The 25,903-nt window shown below is 39.7% G+C and overlaps 1 protein-coding gene across 6 annotated transcripts in view; it reads left to right on the forward strand.

The window, feature by feature from the left end:
• Positions 1-325: 325 nt before the first annotated feature.
• Positions 326-25,903, forward strand: part of POGZ (pogo transposable element derived with ZNF domain) — a 45,973-nt gene continuing 20,395 nt past the window's right edge. For 4 of the 6 annotated variants that reach the window (XM_060138711.1, XM_060138727.1, XM_060138733.1 and 1 more), the window contains exons 1-3: positions 326-563; positions 17,524-17,648; positions 18,633-18,791. In XM_060138711.1, coding sequence (XP_059994694.1) covers positions 17,525-17,648; positions 18,633-18,791 — 283 coding nt within the window. In that variant the 5' untranslated portion in view covers positions 326-563; position 17,524. The remainder of the gene's footprint in view (positions 564-17,523; positions 17,649-18,632; positions 18,792-25,903) is intronic. The other 2 variants (XM_060138742.1, XM_060138752.1) reach the window with 1 other exon arrangement.

Here is a 25,903-nt window from a genome sequence, read left to right on the forward strand (position 1 = left end):
CCATCTTTCTCACCAAAATTTAGATATTGCTTCTGGGCTAATTATTTTTCATTTCATTTTTTAAAATTTTTTATTTATTTATTTATTTATTTGCAGGCCCAGACAAACTTGACTAGAAAAGAAGCCCGGGCAGGGGTTAGGATGAGCACAGCACATGACGTGCCACGCGCTCCAACCAATTGAAAAACCACGAAAGGGGGAGGGCGGAAGTGACGAGCCGTATCCCTCCGCGGGGCGAGAGGGTCGGTGGGGGGAGTCGGCGTCTCTCTCCCCCGCGCCAGCTCCCGTACACGGAGCCGCATTCCTTGGCCCCCCCGCCCCCCTCCCTCGGGGCCCCCCCGCCCCCCTCGGGAAAAAAATCCACCCCAAATCACTCGAACCCGAGGGAGGTTTCCTTTCACCCTCGGGAGACGCGCTTTCAACGGTTCCCTCTTCTTCGTCTCCCCCCAAGCCCCCGTCCCCTCCCCTGCTCCCACCCCCTTCTCCCGGCGCCGGGTGCAAGGTCCCTTTAAGGCGACGGCGCCTTCCTCGGGTCAGACTACCGGCGGCGACGACCACGGGAGGTGAGTGAGCGAGCGAGCTTTCTCTCTCCCCACCCCCCTTCTCCCGGGGGTTCCGTTATCTTTTCGCTCGGCGAGGCGTTCCGAGGCGAGACAATGAGAGGGGGATGGGGCGGGAGCGCGAGGGGTGGGGGTGGGGGCCCGGTGGCGCGCGCCCCCGCCCCCCTCGAGTGGCGGCGCGGCCCGCGGCGGCGGGCGTGGGGTGCGGCGCGCGAGCGCGTGTGTGAGTGCGTGCGCCTTGGGAGCCGCGCGGCGGGCCGGGCAGGCCCTTGTCTGCCTGCCGGCCGCCCCCGGCGCCTGCAGCGGCGCGCGCGCGCGCACTCGCGGTCCACGGCCCCGCACACACCCGACGTCCACACGCACACCCGGCGCGAGGCGTCTCGGAGGAGTGGGCGGGCGCGGGCGCGGGCGGCGGCCCGCTGGGGAAGAGGCGGGGGCGCGGGCGGCGGCGAGACGGCGGGGCGCGGCGGGAGGGGAGGGCGAGGCCGCGCTGGGGAGGCGGGCGGGAGGGGCCGTGGGCCGACGTCCCCCGGGGGTGGGGATGGTGCTCGGCCGTCCCCGCGCCACCCCCGCCGGGGAACGAGTGGGGCGCTCTTTTTGAGCGCGAGGAGGAGAATGAGTGATTGCTTAGTCTCTCCCTTGTGTTATGTAATCCCCGCTCGGTCGTATAGTACACCCGAAGCCTTAGTGCACCGCGGTTTACAAAGTCTCCTCCCCCGGCTCTAAAATTTTGGGGTGGCGCCGTGATTTATAAAATGGGATGTGGCGGAAAAAGCTTTATTTTCGTATGGTTATATCCTGCCGCGGTGGGCGCCATGTTTATCCCAGGGACTATTTTCTCTAGATTCTTAGCACCTTCTGAAAAGGAGTGATGTTGATCCACCTGCTTTCTCTCCATTCTGCGAGTTTTCCTGATTTCCTCTTCTGTCAGACGCGGGATTCTCTCAAATTGTTAATAATACTGGATGTTTCTCTCATTGTCTTGGATATTTTCAGCTCAGAAAAAGGTAGAGCTGGAAAGAGTAAGTCGTTTAGCCCAGATCTCTTTTTCGAGATGGAAATTGAGATACAGGTGTCCTATCGGAACAGCCGTCGTTCTGTTGCAGACTGTGGCCCAGCCCTCTACACTCTTTTAGAGACCTCCCACCGCAGCTCAAAACGCCACAGAAGTACAATTTCACTTTCAAAGGAATTTTCCCATCTAGATGAAGGGAAACGGCGGGGCCGCGGGGGGGACTGCTTCTTGGCGAACGACATTGAATTTTGAGACCCCTTGCTTTTGGAACTGGGAATTGGACTTTGAACTACTTAGCACAATCGTTCTTAACTTCGGGGTGCATAAAAAGTACCTTGCAGATCGCTAAAAGCGCGGTTTGGGGGGGCCTCATCCCCAAGCTTTTTTGGATGGGATGGGGAGAGGGGTATCATCTCTACATTTTTAATCTGCAATCCTTCAGCTGAGACTGATTAGGGTAACCACCATATTGAGTTTTTGATCCAGCATAAAGGTGCGCAGACTATAATCTTCGAACAATTAAGTGGCAATCTATGCCCTTGATTTCCTTCCCCTTTCATATATTACGGTTATAACGTACCAGCTATGCTGATGTATCAAACTAAAGGAACTAACAGAATGAAGACTCTTGGGATGAACAGAATTTTGTTAGTTTCCACCCCCACCTTGAACCAGTGGCATAATCTAGAAAAGCAGTTCCCAGAATGTGGTCTGCTGACCCCTGGGAATCCCCTCAGGCCCATTCAGGAGAGCTTCGAGGTCATAACTTTTCAAAATAATACTGAGACACTGTTTATCTTTTTCACTGACATTTGCACTTATGATCCAAAAGCAACACTTGATAAAACTACTGCAGGAAACTCTATACTTACTTGAGAATGTCCTTGATGAAGCAGTAAAAATAATTAGTTTTATTAAATTTCAGCTCTTTAGTACATGTCTTTTTAATTTATAAGAGTCTATGACCAAATGGGAAGTGTGCTTGAAGCACTTAACACCGCCTGCTGAGGTAGATCTTTGTTATAAGGAAAGGCACTTGAGAGATTTAGTTGTGAGTTACTTGTTTCCTGGAACAGCATTTTTACTTGAACGACTGATAAACTACAGCTTTTGACACTTGAGTGTTTGTGGATGTTTTCTTGAAAAAAGTGTGAGCTTGTCACTTCAAGGAAAACGATAGTATTTGTTCCCAGTGATAAAAATTTGAGAGTGAAAATTAGAATTTTTAAAAAGTTGATACCTCAACCGTAACAACTTCCTAGTACTTGAAAGACTTTTCTTATAATGTCAGTTTTAATAACTATGTTTTTTTTTATATTGTATGATGAAATGTGTCAATAGTTGGAAGATAGGCATAATTCAGTAAGTCTGTATTTTCCAAATGACCATTGCATGAAGTCACCATGAGTAAGAAATCATTTCAAAATTTAAGGTACATCAATGGATTTTAACATAACATTGATAGGGTTTCAGGTTCCAAGATGCAGTTATCCTTTAAGAAACTATCATTTGTCTAGTTTTAGTACTATATCAATATAAAAACTATCTGAAAAGGTTTTTAGAATACTTTTCCCTTTTTCTATCTGTGTGACAGCAGATATTTGTTATATACTTAACCAGAACAACATAGAACCACAGACTGAATGCAGAAGCAGTTATGAGAATCAAACTCTTCTATTAACCTAGACATGAAAGATTTGCAAAAATGTAAAACAACGTTATTTCACTCTTTGGGGGAAAAATAGTAATTTTTAATTGAAAATGTTATTTAAGTTAACCTGTAATGGGTTTGTTTTTGAATATACTGATAAGTATTTACATTTTTTATGATTTAATTTCTAATGTAAATATCAAAAGGTAAAGTCCACATAAAAAAAAGCTCTTTGGGATCCTTAATAATTTTAAGAATGTAAAGGGGGTCCCAAGACCAAAAACTGGGTCTGTCCTGTCCTTCTCCTTAAATCATCCAAATCTGTCTCCCTATAGAAACTTCCGGAGAATTCAGAAATGTTGGAGTTAATAATGGAAGAGGCAATGACTTGGGGAAGAATTCCAGAACAAAAAAAGCTTAGTAAATATCCCAGCCAGGATTCAAACCAGCTGTAACCTAGGGCAAGTTACTTGAACTCTCTAAACTTCGTTTTGACCTTATCTGTAAAATGTATTACTTAGGGTATATAGTGAGAATTAATTGTGATAATGTAAAGTGCATAATGCCTGTTATTAGATCATAGTAAAATAAAATGTATTCCAGATAATGTTTCAGTCTTTATTCTCCATATATGTCTTTTTGTTGAAAGTGGAGATTTCTAATTTAAATTACAAACCCTAGAGCTGGTGGTGTCTTTGTCATAATATCAGTATGGTAAGACTTTGATAGATTCTTTGGCAATCTGGTTTGTGATAATAAGCCATATCCACAAAAACGTATTTTTACATGTAACTCCAGAGGAGAGGAGAAAGGACTAATGTTTTACTAGTATTTGGCAGAGTTAAATGAAATTGAGTAGAAATGGAATTTAGACAACATACAACTGTCAGTGAAGAAGAACTTTTCTTGGGAGAAGAACTGAATATTGTACCCTTTAAAAATAGGAAACTTAGGGCTTCCCTGGTGGCGCAGTGGTTGAGAGTCCGCCTGCCGATGCAGGGGACACGGGTTCGTGCCCCGGTCCAGGAGGATCCCACATGCCGCGGAGCGGCTGGGCCTGTGAGCCATGGCTGCTGAGCCTGTGCATCCGGAGCCTGTGCTCCGCAACCGGAGAGGCCACAACAGTGAGAGGCCCGCGTACCGCGGGAAAAAAAAAAAAAAGGAAACTTAACTGCTCACTTTAGTTGTTGTTTTAGTAAAGAACCCATAATGAATATAATTGGGTTCTTCTTGATAGGAGATTTGCTGCCAGATAAGTGGAAAGTATTTTATGTTTGAGAATATTAGACAGATTATTAAGACTATTTAAGAACCCATTGTGAATATTATATGTGAGGTTCTACAGCAGTTACTGTGAGGGACAAAATGGGCCATATGGAAGACTGGGTAAATAAATGCTTCTTATTACAAGTTTAACAATAATTAGTTTTATAGCCATACTAAGTATTCAGCCCTGTAGGTTTTCTGGAATTAATCCCTTTTAAAGTCAAAAATTGAAGTAACTTGAATACAGATTTTTTTGAGGATTATTATTGTTTATTTCTAACTCAGGAGCAAGAGAGTGGTATTCTTAAATTTGTTGTTTAAGACATTTTTTCTGTTCCAAATGTTCTTTTTATCTTGATTTATGTATGAGTGGGTATGCGCTAGCAGTGAATTGAAAATGTTAGATACTGAATTCTTCATTCCTGGAGTTTACTTTAGAGCTATAAAAGAACCAGACAAATTAAAGGAATTCAATGCTTCAAGAGCCAAATCTGTGTGGAGAGTTTTGGTAGAAAACATGTTTTCCTAATCTTATTTGAGGTGAAGATAGGTAGAGATTTCTGCCCATTAAATACTTCAGAGGTAGACTGACAGTTGCAACTGAGGGATTCTTTTTGCTGCTTTTAAATAAGATTGTATAAAGAGTCTCTTTGTATCTTGCTTTTCAGTTATGTAGGCTTTTACTGACTAGCTGATTTTATAGGACCTGAGTATAAGGTAGACTACCATATTTGCCAGCATTTAAGGTACAATTCAGTTCTCCCTAGAAAGGTATGTATCTGGTACACCCATATTATGGATGGAAAGATGAATGCCAAAGACTTAAAGACTGTGGGAATCACTAATAGTCCCGTGTGAGTTGCAGTGTTGAGTAAAACCTACTGAGTGCACGAAAATCACGTTACCAGTGTAATTACTGCTACAAAATACAGAAACCAGATAGGTTACCAAGATGTCAGATAATCATGATGCGTTGATTAATGGAAGACGGCAGTGTTCATCTCATCTTACAGTACCTCCTTGGTAACCTGTATAACTCAACTTCGATTTATTTTTTTCTAACATTTAATTGTGGTGCAACATCTTTAGAAATGTGTATATATAATCTATGTGAAAATTGCTCCTAGAAATGAGAACAAGTTAACAGAAAATTCAACCCATGAGGCTACCAGTTTGATTTAGTAAATGGCAAAAAGAAAATGGCAGAATATAGTAGAACAAAATATCACAACCAAGATATGAGTAGGTAGTTATTCCCCATTACTTTTTTTCTTTTCTTTTTTAAATTTCAGCTTTATTGAGGTGTAATTGACGTATAAAATTGTATGATGTTAAACTGTACATCATGGTGATTTCATATACATAAATATTGTGAAAGGATTCCCCCCCATTCAGTTAATTAACACATCCATCATCTCACATATTTATCTTGTGTGTATGTGAACATTCTACTCTTTTAGCAAATATCAATTATAGTGTTATCAACTATAGCCACCATATTTTATGTTAGATTCCCAGACCTTGTTCCTCTGATCCCCCCAACTTTTTATTTTAAGAAAATTTCATGCGTGTAAAAAAGGTGAAAGAATACTACAAGGAGTGTCTACAATGAACCCACCACCTAGACACAACGATTTTTTTTTCATAAATTTATCCATTTATTTATTTTTGGCTGCGTTGGGTCTTCATTGCTGCGTGCGGGCTTTCTCTAGTTGTGGTGAGCGGGGGCTACTCTTCACTGCGGAGCGGGGGAGTCTCTTGTTGCGGAGCACAGGCTCTAGGCGCACGGGCTTCAGTACTTAGGGCTCGTAGGCTCTAGAGCACAGGCTCAGTAGTTGTAGTACACAGGCTTAGTTGCTCCGCGGCATGTGGGATCTTTCCGGACCAGGGCTCGAGCCCACATCCCCTGGATTGGCAGGCGGATTCTTAACCACAGCGCCACCAGGGAAGTCCCGACACAACCATTTTTCATGTTGGCATATTTGATGTCTGTAAGAAAACGCCAAAATATATATTTGCTGAACCACCTGAAAGTCACAGTCATGATACTTCCACTGAACATTTCATGCATTTGCTAAGAATAAATACGTTCTCCTACATAACTCTAATACCACTATTATTTCTAAGAAAATTAAAAATAATTTCCAAATATTGTCTTGTATCTAGTCTATATTCAAATGTTCCGGTTCTCCCCAATATGTCATTTATAGCTTTTTTATGAACCAGAATCCAGTAAAGGTTTACATGTTGCATTTTGTTACATTGCTTTAGTTTCTTTCAGTCTGGTTTAGTCTTCTCACTCTGTGTGTGGGCATGCATGTATATATACATGTGTGTGTGAGATTGACATTTTTAAACTGTGTTAGTAGTTTTATAAAATATTCCATATTCTGCAGTTGTCTTATTTCCTTTTAAAATGTCCCACTTTTTGGATTTATCTCATTATTTCCTTGAGGTGCTACTTAACTTATTCCTCTACTGCTGTATTTCCTAAAAACTGGAAGTTAAATTTAAGTGCTTGGTTTGATTCAGGTTAAACATTATTGTCAATAGCTTTTGTTTGTTTACAAAAGAATAAGCCACAGACCAAACAGCTGATGACAGAGTTTGTATTATTGGCTAACATTTTTCTGTTTAAACTTATTACTGTCATAACTTTTGGCTTTGAGACATAGAGCTACTTCCATAATTTTAAGTTTAAGCATAACAATAGGACTTTGAGAAGGACCACAGAAATAAGTTTGCATCGTGTCATTTTGGTTCACTGCCCTCTGAGAAAATGATTGGAAAGTTGAAGAGGCAATAAGAGCTGATATATTTAGCAAAAGCAACCCACAGAGGAATAGTAAAGGGGTGAAAACCAGAAATTTTAGAAATGGAGATTTTGGGACTTTGGGAAATTATTTTCACCAAGATTATTTACCAGTTAATACTGATAGTAACCATAAATTTACAGAACTAACATCATAATGCTAAAGTTTTATAAGGAGAAATTACGTACCTAGGCAGGAACAAGTTTCACAGGTAGATCATTATAGGGTGAAACAAACTAGATGTATATGAGTTTTATAAAAATGTTTTTACTGTGTTAAGATGTAACCCTTTGAACAATTCATAGGGATCTTGTTCTCATCTTTTCTGTTGCAGAGAGGATAAATTATTTTAAAAAGAAATGAGAAAATTAACATAACATTGTAAGTCAACTATATTTCAATTTAAAAAAAAAGAAATGAGAGTTCTTTATGCATAGAACGTGGGATGATTTTTTTAAAAATTTTCCCCTTCAGAACATGGATTCAGTTTGATCAGGGTTTCTCAGTCTTGGCACTATTAACATTTTGTGCCAGATATGTCCCTGTCTGTCTCGTGCATTGTAGGATGTTTAGTAGCACCCCTGGCCACTTGCCACTAGATAGATGCCAGTAGCACCCTTCCCCAACCCCACCCCTAGTTATGACTACCAAAAATGTCTCTAGACATTGCCATATGTCTTCTGGGGGCAGATTATCCCTGTTTGAGTATTACTGAGTTGGATAAAAGCCACTGGCATATGTGGATTCCTTAATGATCTAGGTTTCCCTTTATATAACCTATGTACAGACTTTGAACACAGTTCCCTTCTGCAGATATGCTGCACAGCTTGGGTGCTTAGTATATGTTGGAGAACACTGGAATATGATGACATTTTTTAGCTCTATTGGAAATTTTATTGAAGCTAGAAATGAGCTCTTCATTTGTAAGGTATAGGTCTTTTGCTTTATCTCATCCCCCTCCCACCTCCCAGTTTGCTTGGAAAAGAACCTTATTAGCTGTGTGTTATGGGTAAAGTTTTTGTTAGGAGTAGTTGATAAATTTGATATTTTTGAGGTGATCTGTTTATATCTTGGCATTCAAGAAAAGACAGTCTTTAAAAAAATAGTTACTGGGGACTATATTCAATATTTTGTAATAACCTGTAAGGGAAAAGAATCTGAAAAAGAATATATATATATATTATACATATGTATATTACATCCATATATATTTTATATATATGTATGTATAACTGAATCACTTTACTGACACAACATTGTGAATCAGTTGTACTTCAGTTTAATAAATAAGAAAGACATGGTTCCTGCCCTCTCAAATATTTCAGTCTAGTAGTTAAGGGAAGAATGTTAAATTGAGTATCTTTTAGTTAAATATGAATGTTCCTGTTGTTTCAGAGTATCAGCTGAGGGCCCCAAACTAAGAGTCATAGGAGCTAAGCAACCCCACATTATAAAGTATGTTACGGTGACTTCCCTGCCAGTCCAGTGGTTAAGACTCCATGCTTCCAATGCAGGGGGCGTGGATTTGATCCCTGGTCAGGGAACTAAGATCTTGCATGCCCTGTGGCATGGCAATAAATAGATAGTAAGTTACAAGACCATCTCTGCAGGACTTGTAAATTGGGTAAGTCAGAAGCTACTTAGGCTAGTGTTTGGAAAATTCACCATTTCTTTGGAAGTTAAACATACACTTATCCTGTGGCCCAGAAATTCCTCTCCTAGTTATTTATCCAAAATAATGAAAACATATGCACATACAAAGACTTGTGCCCAAATGTTCATAGCAGGTTTATTCATAATAAATGAAAAATTGAAAACAACTGTCAACATGTGGATGGATAGTTTATCCATAAATGGAGCACTACTCAGTAATAAAAAATGAACAAACTACTGAAAAATGCAACAAAACATAGATGATTATGTTAAGGTAATGAAGGCAGCCTCAAAAAAAGTTACTTGCTAAAGGGCTTGGTTAAACTACATGCTGTGTCCTCTTTGTTAATCTTTGATCTTAAAAAAATTTTTTTTAACTATATGTAAATTCTGCATATAGAATTTATAGGGAAAGGTTGGAAAAAGAGTGGAAGTAATGAGAATTAGTTAGTAAAGTTTAAAAGATTGAAACATCTCCAGTAAGAATCTCAGGAGAAAATAGAAGTTTGTTTTAAGTTTCTAAGACAAGTCTTATTTGTAGATTTGGAATTTTTCTGCCAAATGACATAGAAGCGAAATTGAAGGTAGCTGACTAATAGTTGGGGGTTGATATGGAGATAATTTTATGTTTAAAATGAGCAGAGGGACATCCCTGTGGTCCAGTGGTTAAGAGTCCGCCTTCCAACGCATGGGACGTGGGTTCGATCCCTGGTCCGGGAACTAAGATCCCACATGCTGCAGAGCAGCTGAGCCTGTGTGCATCACAGCTAGAGAGTCCTTGTGCCTCAACTACTGAGCCCACACACTCTAGAGCCCTCACGCCGCAACTAGAGAGAAGCCCACGCGCTGCAACGAAAGATCCCGCGTGCTGCAACTAAGACCTGACGCAGCCAAATAATTTTTTTTTTTTTTTTAATGCGCAGAGAAGTCCCTAGCATCTAGACTGCGATCTTGGAATATCATTCCACACCAAAAGGAATCAGGGCTCCTTAGAGAAATGGCTGATTCTAGGTCTGGGGCAAGAATGTATGAGATGAGCCTGAAACTTACAGCCAGGATTTTATCAAACACAAGGGTTGTGTCAGAAGGACTCAGGAGCTAACTGAGAAGTTCCCAGTAGCCAAAATAGGACACTTTGAGTATCAATAAGGATAACTGCAGTGGATCAAAACATATCAAATATGTTTAAATTGATGTGTCATATGATGTGATATAATGATAGTTTAAGAACAAGCTTATTGGACTTCCCTGGTGGCGCAGTGGTTAAGAATCCGCCTGCCAATGCAGGGGACACGGGTTCGAGCCCTGGTCCAGGAGGATCCCACATGCCACGGAGCAACTAAGCCCGTCTGCCACAACTGCTGAGCCTGCGCTCTAGAGTCCACGAGCCACAACTACTGAGCCTGCGTGCCACAGCTACTGAAGCCTGTGCATCCAGAGCCTGTGCTCTGCAACAAGAGAAGCCACCGCAAGAAGTCCGTGCACCGCAACGAAGAGTAGCCCCGGCTCACCGCAACTAGAGAAAGCCTGCGTGCAGCAACAAAGACCCAACATAGCCAAAAATAAAATTAATTAATTAATTTTTTAAAAAAGAACAAGCTCATTGGTCACTTTGAGGAAGTGCTAGTAAAACAGATCATTATTTTGAAAACTGGTAAATAAAGGGAAAGAAGCAAGATGGAAAGAGTCGAGACTTTTACTGTATGAACTGCACCACTGGGTAACCAAATAGTAGATATGTTTTTTTTTTTTAAATCAAGGTGTTTCAGGTAATAAATGAAAAGGGAATGATAGATTTAGAATGACTAGATCAAGGCATTGAGCCTGGATAGAAGGATTCCTGTTGGAAGAAAATCCTGCTCTTGTGAGTAGTCTTGGGGGGAAAAAATGTTAAACCTGTATCTAATCATGTCTGTAGATCCAGCTATCAATTTCAGGATATACAGAGGCCAGAGGCATATATTAAATGCCATGTGTATGTAATCAACAATATCCAGACTGTAGAAATTGCAAGAGGTGACCTGGTTCTTCAACAGATAAATTACAAGGTGGGGGGAAAAAGATGAAGGAAGATCTATAAATTAAAAGAGACCTGGGTTTCCCTGGTGGTGCAGTGGTTGAGAGTCCACCTGCCGATGCAGGGAACACAGGTTCATGCCCCGGTCCGGGAAGATCCCACATGCCACGGAGCGGCTGGGCCCATGAGCCATGGCCACTGAGCCTGCGCATCTGGAGCCTGTGCTCCACAACGGGACAGGCCACAACAGTGAGAGGCCCGCGTACCGCAAAAAAAAAAAAAAAAAAGAGGCCTAAGAAACTTACCAAATAATCATAATATGTGGACCTTATTTGAATCTGAACCAAACAAACTTTAAGAAATATGGTATTTAGTTAAGACATCGAAGCAACCTAAATGTCTATCAACAGAGGAATGGGTAAAGAAGATGTGGTAAATATATACAATGGAATATTACTCAGCCATAAAAAAGAATGAAATAATGCCATTTGCAGCAACATGCATGGACCTAGAGATTATCATACTAAGTGAAGTAAGTCAGAGAAAGACAAATATGTGATATCACTTATTTGTGGAATCTAAAAAAGGATACAAATGAACTTACTTACAAAACAGAAGGGGACTCACAGACTTCAAGAACAAATTTATGGTTACCAAAGGGGAAAGGTAGGGGGAGGGATAAATTAGGAGTTTGGGATTAACATATACACACTACTATATATAAAACAGATAATCAACAAAGACCTACTATATAGCACAGGAAACTCTACTCAGTATTCTGTAATAACCTATATGGGAAAAGAATCTGAAAAAAAATGGATATATGAATATGTATAACTGAACCACTGCTGTACACCTGAAACTAACACAGTATTGTGTATTAGCTATATTCCAATATAAAATAAATTTTAAAAGAAATACGGCATTTGAGAGAATTTGAGATTTCAGTGTTGACTAGATATTTGATATTGAGACTATAAATCTTTTAGGCATATTAATGGTACTATGATTTATTTATTTATTTTAAAATTTGGCCATGCAGCTTGCGGGATCTCAGTTCCCCAACCAGGGATCAGACCCAGCCCCAGCAGTGAAAGCACTGCGTCCTAACCACTGGCTGACCAAGGAATTCTCTATGATTTTTCTTTTTTTTGGTACATGATCTTTTCAAGTCCTTATCTTTTAGAGCTACATAATAAAATATTTATAAATATGATATTAGAGATTAGTTTCAAAATAATATGAAGAAGAGAGGGCATAGATGAAACAAGATTGGTTGATAATTTTTGAAGCTGGGTGATGGATACATGTCTACTCTTTTTTTTTTTTTTTTTTTTGCGGTATGCGGGCCTCTCACTGTTGTGGCCTTTCCCGCGGCGGAGCACAGGTTCTGGACGCGCAGGCTCAGTGGCCATGGCTCACGGGCCCAGCCACTTCGCGGCATGCGGGATCTTCCCAGACCGGGGCACGAACCCGTGTCCCCTGCATCGGCAGGTGGACTCTCAACCACTGCGCCACCTGGGAATCCCCATGTCTGCTCTTGTATATAATTTTTTTTTTTTTGGCCCCAATCAAGGATCAAACCCAGGCCCCCTGAAGTGGAAGCATGGAGTCCTAACCACTGGACTGCCAGGGAATTCCCTACTCTTGTATATAATTAAAATTGATATCTCATTTTAGGAATAGCAGAAAAGGAATCACTACAGTCTTGATTTAGAGATTCATAGTTGTAATATGATGAAAGTTTGCCCCTTTACTTGGTTACAGTATATGATTCTCAAATTTACTACCTGTGCAAGTTTTCCTCTTGATGTAGCATGGTGTTCCCTATGTGCTGGCTTTTAATTTCTGGAATTCAGGTTTTTACCTGGCACTTTTTCAGAAGAAATGAAAATGTCCCAAAACTGAGTAAGGATTGAAGTTCAATGTAAGGTTTTTGGTTTTGTTATTTATTTATTTGGCTGCGTCTGGTCTTAGTTGCGGTTCATGGGATCTTTCCTTGTGGCCTGCAAGTTTCTCTCTAGTTGTGGTGTGCGGGCTCTGGAGTGTGCAGCCTCAGTAGTTGTGGTGCATGGGCTGTAGAGCATGAGGGCTTAGTAGTTGCAGCTGCGGGCTTAGTTGCCTTGTGGCATGTGGGATCTTAGTACCCTAACCAGGAATCGAGCCTGCGTCCCCTACATTGGAAGGTGGATTCTTTTTTTTTTTTAAATAAATTTATTTATTTTATTCATTTTATTTTTGGCTGTGTTGGGTCTTCGTTGCTGCGTGCAGGCTTTCTCTAGTTGCTGTGAGCAGGGGCTACTCTTCATTGCAGTGCATGGGCTCCTCATTGCGGTGGCTTCCTTGTTGCGGAGCACGGGCTTTAGGTACACGGACTTCAGTAGTTGTGGCACGTGGGCTCAGTAGTTGTGGCTCATGGGTTCTAGAGCGCAGGCTCAGTAGTTGAGGCGCACAGGCTTAGTTGATCCGCGGCATGTGGGATCTTCCTGGACCAGGACTCGAACCCGTGTCCCCTGCATTGGCAGGCGGATTCTTAACCACTGGACCACCAGGGAAGTCACTGTTTGTTTTTGCATGTGAGATGTATTCCAAGCCTATGAGTACATTTATCCTTTATAGCAAAATAATAGGGTAGAGAGGGGAAAATTCCAGATTTTTCTTCTTCTTGTGAGAAATTAAGTTGAAGGTTTGGTGTAGAAAGAAATTAAACATGAGTAGACTGATAGTTTGGGAAGATTTACCTATTTAGTAATTCCTGTCTTCTTTGATCAAATATAGTTGAAAGGTGGTTATAGGCCATGGATCACTTGGAATACCGCAGAGAAAGATGGTGTTCCTTGAGCATCTTGGTAGAGATATTAAATATAGCATTTCATTATATTAATGAAGATTCCTTTTTGATAGCTGGAAAACTACTGAAGGGTGCTAAATTTGCATTTTTTAATTTTAAAGTTTATAAGGAATTTAATTCAGGTTGATACCTCTATTGTGGTATGGCCCATCTTTTCAACAGAGTTAATTTTTTGACCCTGAGCTATAGGTGCTGAAATGAAAGGAATGATCACATTCTGAGATAGAAGAGGCTAGATCAGAAATAAGGACTGTTTGGAAAACTTGGTTTCAGTGTCTTTCAGAGATGTTTTGCTGTGAGTCATAAAATATGCTCAGTCAGCAGATTTATTATTTTCCGAGTTGTCAGACCTTGTTGGTTAACTGTCTTCTCCATTGTAAAAACCTTGAAAAAATATTTTCTAAGTGTAATTTTCTTTCCATTTTGAATCTTTTAATTTACATTGGTTGTCTTCGCAGAGCTTATATCTGAGGAGTTATTTTTCTTTCTCACTTGGTCAAAAGTAGTTAGGACATAAACATTCTTCTTTGCCATCGTTTCACATCTGCCTTTTCCACTCTGTTTCTTAGAATACCTTGTTCATGGTAGGAATAATATAATTTGACTACCGTCAGATGGAAGAATCTTTCATTATTTTTATTAGTCTTCATTGTTTGACGGGATAAAACGTGAACTCAGTCTTTTATGATACTATAAATAGTTGAGGTAAAAGACCAGCCTGTGGATGTGCTATTAAAATATCCATAAGCATGACATTGCAAACCACAATTTGCATTCAGATAGCTCTGCTTATTCCCAAGGAAAGTTTTCTACAGATTGCTCAGCGTATGTATGGAGAGTTTGCTTGCAGCTGGTCACAGCTAAAAGAAGGTCCTTGAAAACCGTCTGTAGAGGTTATCCACAGTTTATATTCATTTTGCTGGATGTTTGATAGTATGCATTAATTGTCTGTTGGCTGTGGGCTCTAAGAAAGTTACACAGCAAACAAAGAACAATAGTATAAAATTAAGCAGTTAGAAAAGAGTTGTTTAGAATGTTACCTCTTTCAGTGGAACTAGACTGGAAAATACAAAAGTGTGTTGTGTAGTCTTGACTCAAAGAATGCCTTTGATATGGATTTGGCTTCTTTTTAATTCGGTTTCTGGCTAGCATTGTCTTTTGTATATGTAAATTAAATACAAAACTAAGAAAATTTAAGTTGACACTTTAGAGCTTTTTCTTACCCTGCTCATACCTTCTTTCCTTTGTGGTTTTGGTTTGGGAACACAGAAATAATTAAAATAGAATATTAGAGACCAGTTAGAATCAAATGAAGCACTTTACCCATTAAAACTGTGGGCACATCTTCTTTATCCATTCATCCGATGATGGGCACTTAGGTTGTTTCCATCTCCGGGCTATTGTAAATAGAGCTGCAATGAACATTTTGGTACATGACTCTATTTGATTTATGGTTTTCTCAGGCTATATGCCCAGTAGTGGGATTGCTGGGTCATGTGGTAGTTCTTTTTGTAGTTTTTTAAGGAACCTCCATACTGTTCTCCATAGTGGCTGTACCAATTCACATTCCCACCAGCAGTACAGGAGTGTTCCCTTTTCTCCACACCCTCTCCAGCATTTATTGTTTCTGGATTTTTTGATGATGGCCATTCTGACTGATGTGAGATGATATCTCATTGTAGTTTTGATATACAATGGAATATTACTCAGCCATAAAAAGAAACGAAATTGAGCTATTTGTAATGAGGTGGATAGACCTAGAGTCTGTCATACAGAGTGAAGTAAGTCAGAAAGAGAAAGACAAATACCGTATGCTAACACATATATATGGAATTTAAGGGGAAAAAAATGTCATGAAGAACCTAGGGGTAAGACAGGAATAAAGACACAGACCTACTGGAGAACGGACTTGAGGATATGGGGAGGGGGAGGGGGAGCTGTGACAAAGCGAGAGAGAGGCATGGACATATATACACTACCAAACGTAAGGTAGATAGCTAGTGGGAAGCAGCCGCATAGCACAGGCATATCAGCTTGGTGCTTTGTGACCGCCTGGAGGAGTAGGATAGGGAGGGTGGGAGGGAGGGAGATGCAAGAGGGAAGAGATATGGGAACATATGTATATGTATAACTGATTCACTTTGTTATAAAGCAGAAACTAACACACCACTGTAAAGCAATTATACCCCAATAAAGATGTTAAAAAAAAACAAAAAAAAACTGGGCACTTGACTAGCCAACTTACTGCGGCATTGCTGGAATATTTTAAATTTTCAAGGGGACAACGCCATCTGTTGGGCATCTTGCAAAGTAATACTATCAAATTGTAGGGCCCTAACTATTTAAACACAAAGGTTAGGTTGGTTGTTTTGTTTTGGTTTTGCTTTCGGGGTGTGGTGAAAAAATTTCTGAGATACTAAGGGCACCGAGAGTCCTTGCCTTAAAAGTTTTGTTTGAACATTGAGCAGTAATGCTACTTCCATTCCAAGACAAAGAAATTGACTTTTAGTCAACTAATACTGGAGAGCAGCATAGTAATAATAACTCTTTATTTGTATTATAAAGATGAATGTAATTTAAGCAGTGTTTAAGCAGTGTTTTCAAATTAAAGCCTGACTCCCAAAATCATGGTGGAGTTTAAGGTAGTAGCAGGGTTGGAATTAGATTGTGACAAGTGAGGTTCTCACTTAAGTGCAAAAAAGCTCAGTAATCAAGATAAAATACTATTTTAATGTATCATTTTTATGCTATTATTTTTATTTTATTTACATTTAAATTTCACCAAACACAGAGCTCAAGTATATCCTGGCCCTTTGTTCAGATTCTTGAAATAAAGATAAATGGACAGACAGCTTTAAGGATGCAATGTATTTTACATTGCACAATATATTAAATGATTGGAGAAAATTTAGAGGGTGGTATAACTATATACCTTTATACATTTAGTAGCACAAATATAGGGACAAGCCATGCAATTGAGGAAAAACCCGTTAAGGACTGAACAGAGAGGTCTTGGTTGCTGACAGAATCTCCCCTTGACTTCAGAGACAAACTTGAGACAAACCAAGGAGTCTATCAGTATACAAAAACCACTGAGTTCAGAACAGTAACAACAGGATAGATATTAAGGAACTGGCTCTTGCCAATTAGGATTGTGGGGGCCAGTCTGAAGCAAGCAGGGTTGGCTGGAGGCTGGAAATGTTGCAGCTCAAGTCCAGAATCAGTAGAACAGCAGTCTAGAGACAGAATGGTTAGCGCTTTCTTCAAAAATTCCCGGTTTTCCAAACAAGTTCCTAGGGTACTTTCCTCAAACAGCAAATGTATCATTTTTGAAAGCTCAGTATTAATGCAAAAAATTTCATAATGAGCAAAATATCAATTTTAAATAAAGCAGGATCTGACCCTCCACTTGCATGATTCGCCTCACCCTAATCCCAGCCCTGGGTATTATAGATTAAATTTTCATAACCCTAATTATTAAATAATTTGCTGTGGACTCTTCCACATTAATTTTTTTTTTCAAGAATAAAAGTTATACTTCTGGAACCTTGGAAATGGGGGGAGGTTAGGGGAAATGGTAGAGGGAGCACAAGGGAATAGGTTACCAATAGATTCAGGAATCTGATTCCATATTTTATATAAAATTATTTCTCCCATTCTGAGGTCAATATCTTATTCAATCTTCTTTTTCTTGTAGCATGGCGGACACCGACCTCTTTATGGAATGTGAGGAGGAGGAGTTGGAGCCATGGCAGAAAATCAGTGATGTCATTGAGGATTCTGTAGTTGAGGATTATAATTCAGTGGATAAAACTACTACAGGTAACAAAAATTCTTTTGCTCTTAGATCATTGTTATATTGACTGAATTGAATGGCATTTTTGTTAAGAAAGTGCGAGGTGGAAGAAGACTTCAAGAATCCAGGGTTGCTTCACTGTGGCACTGGTGCTGCCTTTTTCCGCTGTGCTCTGGTCTGTAAGTGCTTTGATTTCCTTGTACATAAAGCTAAAAACACATTTAATAAATTGAAAACATTGAGAATTGGATTAACCAATGTTTATCAAACACATAAGCAATCCTCTGACCAAATGATGTATGAACAAGAATGCAAAGGTGTGTGTCAGTGCTCATTTATATACCCAGTCAAAAACAGGTTCCCATAGTCTTGGGGGATTTTTTGTTTGTTTTACTTGAACTTGGTTTCCTTTGTGAGCTGAGCAGAATTCGCTTCGTGTCTGCCTCCATGGACAGTTTACAAACTTAGGCTTGTTAGCTTCTCTTTCAAAAAGGTGATGTTGCAGGGTCAAATTCTAGATTGCCCTGAATTCAGAAACTGAGTGGTAGTTCTTTTCCCCTCTAAATTGTATCTGTTGCTCTTTTAATTTTTTTATCTTTCCTGCCTTGAGAACTGAAGATGGCATTGGTTTGGGCTGAAACAGGACAGTTCAGGGTCTTGTGGACGGCTTACTAATGCATGGTTATGAATACCAGTAGTGGAGATAATAAGCCTTTGAATTCTAGAGGTTTGCTTGTGCTATATAAGCAAAACAGTAAAATCCGGGTTCAGTGAGCTCATAATCTAACTTAATTTACCAGGAAATGTGAGGCTAAGAAGAAGGCATTGTGTCTAATTTGTGGTGTGAGGGACACATAGGAGAAATCAGATGAACAGTTGGATTTACGAATAAAGCAGGAAAGTTTTTGGCTATAGAGACCCACAGTAAGATGAAAAGGGAAGATTAGAACAGTATCCTTTAGTGTCATCTGTCCCTGTCTCCAAGTGACTGTGCCTCCCCTTCCCCACAGTTTCTGTGAGCCAGCAGCCTGTCTCGGCTCCAGTGCCCATCGCTGCCCATGCTTCTGTTGCTGGGCACCTCTCTACATCCACCACCGTTAGTAGCAGCGGGGCACAGAACAGCGACAGTACAAAGAAGACTCTTGTCACACTAATTGCCAACAACAATGGTAAGTGGGATTATTGGGAAATTCTTCCTGGGCTAGAGGGGTGAGAGACTAAAAAAGGTCTTAGGAACAGCTGTACCTGTTCAGTTTTAGGTACTGATGTGGTTCTGCTGGTGTTGGAGTGAGTTTAGTCCTGATTCTCTGTTACGGAAGTAAGTGGTGCTGTTCCTTCTGATTTAGTGCTGAATCGATGCTAGTGTTTCAAGTCAGAGGACAGCTGAGTCTTTTTGCTGATAATTTCTAGGAAAGAAAATGTAAACCCCAAATTCCTAACTATTAAAGAGATGTATGGGGGGCTTGTTTGATTGTTTATGTTTTTTAATTAGAAGAGCCCCACTAGTCTGCTAAGAATTCTCCGAGGGCAGCTTTGTTCCATATTTTCTTTGGCAGATTCATTTGGTTATTGGTTCCTGGGTATGAAAAATAGGATAGGGTTGTTGTCTACCTGAAGAAATGGTGAAAGAGAAGTGTTTTTTAGTGAGTTTATTGACTAGAGAAGTTATATAGTATTGGTTTCTGTTTCATTTCTGATGACTGTTTCTACATTCTGAAAGTGAGTTACTGGCAAGTTATGTCTCAAGATTCATGTGTAGAATAAGCACCTTCATAGAATCATTGCATTGCTATAAAGGACTTATTTAATTCCTTTAGCTTTATTAATACAAGAATAATATATGCATTGTAGAAAAAGTGGACAGTAAAAAAAAAACAAAACAATTTTTAACTGTAATCTCACTACCTGGAGATAACTGTTTGTAACTTACTCTGTACATATATGTACTTTTATGTACATTTATATGCTATGTGCAGTGATTCACTTTTTATAAAAATAGATCCATACAGATTGTACTTGCTTTTTTCCCTCAATATGTAGTGAATATCTTCTCATTTTAATAAATCTTTTTGTAACATTTTGATGACTATTTCCCGTTGTTTGGCTAACTGTTATTAGCAATAGGTTGTAAAGCTGTGTACTACTACTTTAAAGGGCTATTGTGAACATCTCTGTCTCTCTTGTCTCTCTTGTCTTTTCTCACATCCATAGTTCTGAGAATACATTTCTAAATGTCAAATTGTTGGATCAAAGGTTATCACAATTTTTAAGGATTTTGATCAATATTTTTCCTGGATTGGCCATCTAGAAATGTTGTATCCATTTACATTTCCATTAGAGGTGCACCTGGTGTTCTTAGTGTTGGATATAACCATTTACCTCCCTTATTGTTGGACATTTACTACAATCCCATTTTTTTGTGATTACAAACAGTGCTGCAGTGAACATTCTCAGACATTGTATCTGTGCCCACTGTGTAAGCATATCTGTAATGTAAAGTGAGATTGCTGGGTCAGGCATTTAAAATTTGTTAGCGTCAAATTGCCATAATAGATTGCTCTACATAAGTGGATACTGAAAAAATAAAAATTTTTAAATTTATTTATTTTGGCTGTGCTGGGTCTTTGTTGCAGCTCATAGGCTCTTCGGTGCAGTATGCGGGCTTAGTTGCAGTATGTGGGAAGTTGTGGTGCACGGGCTCCCTAGTTGCAACGCGCAGGCTCTAGAGCACGTGGGCTCAGTAGTTGCATTGTGCAGGCCTAGTTGCAGTATGTGGGATCTTAGTTCCCTGACCAGAGACTGAACCCAGGCCCCCTGCATTGGGAGCTCAGAGTCTTAACCACTGGACTACCAGGGAAGTCCCTGAAAAAATAATTTTTATCACATGAAAAATCCTTAGAATTTTTTTAAACCTATAGTGACCCTCATATATATAAAGATGAGGAACCTCTATCTAGAGATTTTCTCATTTTTACAGATGCAGAAACCAAGGCGTGGAGAGTCTAAATTATGTACTTAAGGTCAAATAGTAAGCGACTAAACTGGATTTGAATTATTTAGACTGCAAAACTTGTGGCCTTCCCACTGTATTATACTACTTTCCTATGTTTCTCTTAATATAAGCTGTCAAAGTGCTATTAGCCACCAGTTTAGCTGAATTTTTCTTTGATCCCAGCATTCCAAGGCCCATGATGAGCATCTCATGACACACTGATGTGACCTACTCTCTTTGAATGGACCCTTGATTCCTGTGGCCTGTGTACAAAAATTTTTTGAAATATGAAAATGGATTTTATTTACTTTAGAAAGCCCTAGTATTCAAATTAAAATGTTAACCTGTGTTCATGGTTTAAAAAAAAAGTGGGGGGCTTCCCTGGTGGCGCAGTGGTTGAGAGTCCGCCTGCCGATGCAGGGGACACGGGTTCGTGCCCCGGTCCGGGAAGATCCCACACGCCGCGAAGCAGCTAGGCTCGTGAGCCATGGCCGCTGAGCCTGCACGTCCAGAGCCTGTGCTCCACAATGGGAGAGGCCACAACAGTGAGAGACCCGCATACCGAAAAAAAAAAAAAAAAACTGGTAACCACAGTTACGTATGTCTTGTGTGTTCATCCAAAAATTCTTTCATGCTGGGAGTTCCCTGGTGGTCCAGTGGTTAGGACTCCGTGCTTTCACTGCCGAGGGCCTGGGTTCAATCCCTCGTTGGGGAACTAAGATCCTATAGGCCATGCAGTGTGGCCAAAAAAAAGGGGGGGCTCAAAACTTCTTTTATGCATAGATAAGCACACAATTGTGTGACTTTCTAAAATCAGATACTCTTGAAGTGCCAGCGTTATTCATTATAGCCCGGAATTGGAAACAACCTAAGATGTTGAATGAATAAGCAAAATGTGGGACTTCCCTGGTGGCGCAGTAGTTAAGAATCTGCCTGCCAATGCAGGGGACAAGGGTTTGATCCCTGGTCCGGGAAGATCCCACATGCCATGGAGCAACTAAGCCCGTACGCCACAACTACTGAGCCTGCGCTCTAGATCCCAAGAGCCACAACTGCTGAGCCTGAGTGCCAGAACTACTGAAGCCCGTGCACCCAGAGCCCGTGCTCTGCAACAAGAGAAGCCACCGCAATGAGAAACCCGCGCACTGCAACGAAGGGTAGCCCCCACTCGCCGCAACTAAAGAAAGCCCGCACGCAGCAATGAAGACCCAACACAGCCAAAAATAGATAGATAGATAGGTAGATAGATAGATATCAAAAAGGCCACATATATGACCCCATTGTTATGAAATGCCCATAATAGACAAATCTGTAGAGACAGAAAGTTAGATTGTTCGTTGCCAGGGCTGGGGGGAGGAGAATGGGGAATAACTGCTAATGGGTGTAAGGTTTCTTTTTGAGGTGCTGAAAATGTTCTGGAATTAAATAATGGTGATGATTGCACAAACCTTGTGAATACACTAAAAGCCTCTAAATTGTACACTTTAAATGGGTGATAAAATATGTATGGTATGTGAATTATATCTCAATAAGGCTTTTTTCTTTAACAGAGTGTTAGGAATAAAATTTTAGAACATTTTTACTATTTTTGCTGTTCTTTAGAATCCACCACTCAGCATTTAGAAATTATTCCTATAGTTCTGACTGATCATATGTTTGCATTGGAAAGGAACATTATGAAGTGAAATGAACCACTGCTTAATTCTGAGCTGTGAATGATATGAATTTAATGTTATACATTTTTTACTGTAATTATGATTTTCAATTCCTGTTTGGCCCATTTCAACTCCATTTAGCCCTCTTATCTCTGGGGTTTAAGGCTGTGTAAGTGAACTTAAAAGAATGAAGAAAAAAAATCAAGACCTTCAGATTTGTAAAACAAACAGAACATGTTGTGAGAGAAGCTGCTAAATCTTCTATTATTTAATCAGTTTATGGCTGAGGTACCTAGTTTATTGGAGAACAAACTTACAGGTAGGGGATTGGTCAGATAATTCTTTTAAAGGCTTTTTTTTTTTTTTTTTGTGGTACGCGGGCCTCTCACCGTTGTGGCCTCTCCCGTTGCGGAGCACAGGCTCCGGACGCGCAGGCTCAGCGGCCATGGCTCACATGCCCAGCCGCTCCGCATGTGGGATCTTCCCGGACTGGGGCACGAACCCGTGTCCCCTGCATCGGCAGGCGGACTCTCAACCACTGCGCCACCAGGGAAGCCCGTTTTTAAAGGCTTTTTTAAGTCTCAGGGTTCTAACTTCCTCTTTCATTCTCTGGAAATAGAACTTCATAAGACCTTTGAATTGTCAGAATTTCTTTTAGGAAAGACTTAATAAGAATGCAGAAATCATTAAAAACAACTCATTTGTTATAATTGGAATTATTATAATTCATTGGAATTATTATAATTCATTAGAATTATAAGAATGAATTTATAGAATACATTAAATAAATATTTACTGTGTGACTTTAATTTACCCAGTGTGACTTGCCGTATGCTGGTTTTTCCTTTCAATTGAATTGTAAACCTAGTCTAGGCTTAGAAACCTACTTTTTTGTTTGCACTTTATTTTTGGAAAGGTCCTAACAATCCACCAAAATTCAAACATGACCCTGAGGTCAGAGAGAATATTTGCAGAAAATGCTTGTGTTAGCATTCTTTATAGTAGTAGAGTATGTGTAGATTTCATGGGAACAAGGCCTGTCTTTTGAGACTTGCTAATGCTGGTTGATTTCACATAAATGCAAAAAATTTTCCATCCTTCCCTTCCTATATTTAGTTGAGATGTTGAGTCAGTGATTATCTTAAGAATTCTTAGGCTTAGATAAATAACAGATAATTTATTTTCTTTTACCCTAGCAGTTAAAATAGTGAATAGAAAATACATGTTTTTGCTTAGTCAATATTTTCAACCGTAAATTGCAGAGGAGTAAAAAAGAGATGGATGGGGAACCTATAGATTAAAAGAGATTGAAGAGGTATGTCATCAGTTATACTTTATGAACCCTTTTGTAACATAATTCAAACAAAAAAATGTAATTGTCAATTTGAATTCTAACTGGGTATTTGATATTAAAGAATTGTTCATTCATTCATTCATTGATTTATTGCCGCACAGTGCGGCATGTGGGATCTTAGTTCCCCCACCAGGGATGGAACCCGTGCCCCCTGCAGTGGAAGTGCAGAGTCCTAACCACTGGACTGCCAAGGAAGCTCCCAAGAATTGTTGTATATATTTAACTTTATTGAGGTATAATTGACAAATAAAATTGTAAGATATTTAATGTGTACATTGTGGTGATTTGGTATATGTATGCATTGTGCAAGGATTCCCACTATCTAGTTAATTAACACATCCATCACCACATATTTATCCTCTTTTGGGGGTAGGGATAGGGGGTAGTGAGAACATTTAAGTTCTGTTCTCTCAGCAAACTTCAATTATATCATACAGTATTATCCACTATAGTTACAGAATTATTATAATATTTTTTTAGGAGTGATAATGGTGTTGATATTTCCTCTTTTTTAAAGTCCTTTTAGAGATATATGCTGAAATATTTATAGATGAAGTGATATGATCTGAAGCTTGTATCAACATAATATGGGAGCTGGTAAGAGAATGGGAAGTATAGATGAAACAAGATTGACCTTAAGTTGATAATTATTGAAGCTGATATAGGTACATAGAGATTTATTATAGTGTTCTATTTTTATATGTATTTGAACATCTCCATAATAAAATACTTAAGTTAAAAATGTAGAGAGAGAGAGTCAATAAATTGCCAGTGTAATTAGCATAGCTAGAATTTGGAATTTTTTATCTGTCAGCATCTATAATTACTAGTCTGCTGGCCCAGTAACTATGAGGGTCTAGTCCACTGATGAACTCTCAGTTTCTGGGAGAACATGGGACAATTCAAGGTTGGCCCATTAATAGCCACCTGTATACCCACTTTGGTGGTCTAGCTCTGTAGCTAACTATAGTGACACCATTTGTCAAGTGGAACTTAAAGCTTCAGGGGAGTCCATCCCATTCTGGTGATTTGAGGTAAAAAAGTTGCAGTATTTTGCTTGAATCTTTGATTTAGGTATTGGGTTGGCCAAAAAGTTCCTTTGGTTTTAAAATAAAAATAAAAGACACATTTTTCATTTTCACCAAGAACATTATTGAACAACGTATTCACCATTTTGTTCCACTACCTTCTGCCATTTTTCAGGCAACTTCATAATTCCATCTTCCCAAAACTTTTTATCTTTTTGAGCAAAGAACTGTTCCAGGTACCTTTTACAGTCTTCCAGGGAATTGAAATTTTTTCCATTAAGAGAATTTTGTAAAGACTGAAATAAATGGAAATCCGAAGGTGCAATGTCTGGTGAATACAGTGGATGAATCACAACTCCCCAGCCAAGCTGTAACAGTTTTTGCCTGGTCATCAAAGAAACATGCAGTCTTGTGTTATCCTGATGGAAGACTATGCATTTTCTGTTGACTAATTCTGGACACTTTTTGTCGAGTGCTGCTTTCATTTGGTCTAATTGGGAGCAGTACTTGTTGGAATTAATCGTTTGGATTTCCAGAAGGAGCTCATAACAGAGGACTCCCTTCCAATCCCACCATATACACAACATCGCCTTCTTGGGATGAAGACCGGCCTTTGCTGTGGTTGGTGCTGGTTCATTTTGCTTGCCTCACGATCTCTTCCGTTCCACATTATTGTACACTATCCACTTTTCATCGCCCATCACAATTTTTCCGTTTTAAAAATGGAATATTTTTGTTGCATTTAAGTAGAGAATCGCATGCAGAAATAAGGTCAAGAATGTTTTTTTCACCTAACTTATGTGGAACCCAAACATCAAAGCGATTAACATAACCAAGCTGGTGCAAGTGATTTTCAGTGCTTGATTTAGATATTTGGAGTATGTCGGCTATCTCCCGCGTGATATAATGGTGATTGTTCTCAGCTAATGTCTGGATTTGATCGCCGTCAACTTCAACTGGGCTACCCAGCCGTGGAGCGTTGTCCAGCGAGAAATCTCCAGCACGAAACTTCACGAACCAATTTTGACAACGTTTGATCAGTCACGGCACCTTCTCCATACACTGCACAAATCTTTTTTTGCATATCAGCGTTTTTACCTTTCTTGAAATAATAAAGCATAATATTGCCAAAAATGTAAATTTTTTTCTTCCATCTTCAGTATTAAAATGGCTACACAAAAAGTCAACAATCTTGATAAGTTTTTTTTAAATGCACACTATGGCAGCTGTCCCAATACAATCTAACAAAATT

Source organism: Lagenorhynchus albirostris, chromosome 2, assembly GCF_949774975.1.
Source record: "Lagenorhynchus albirostris chromosome 2, mLagAlb1.1, whole genome shotgun sequence".
Taxonomy (NCBI): Eukaryota; Metazoa; Chordata; class Mammalia; order Artiodactyla; family Delphinidae; genus Lagenorhynchus; species Lagenorhynchus albirostris.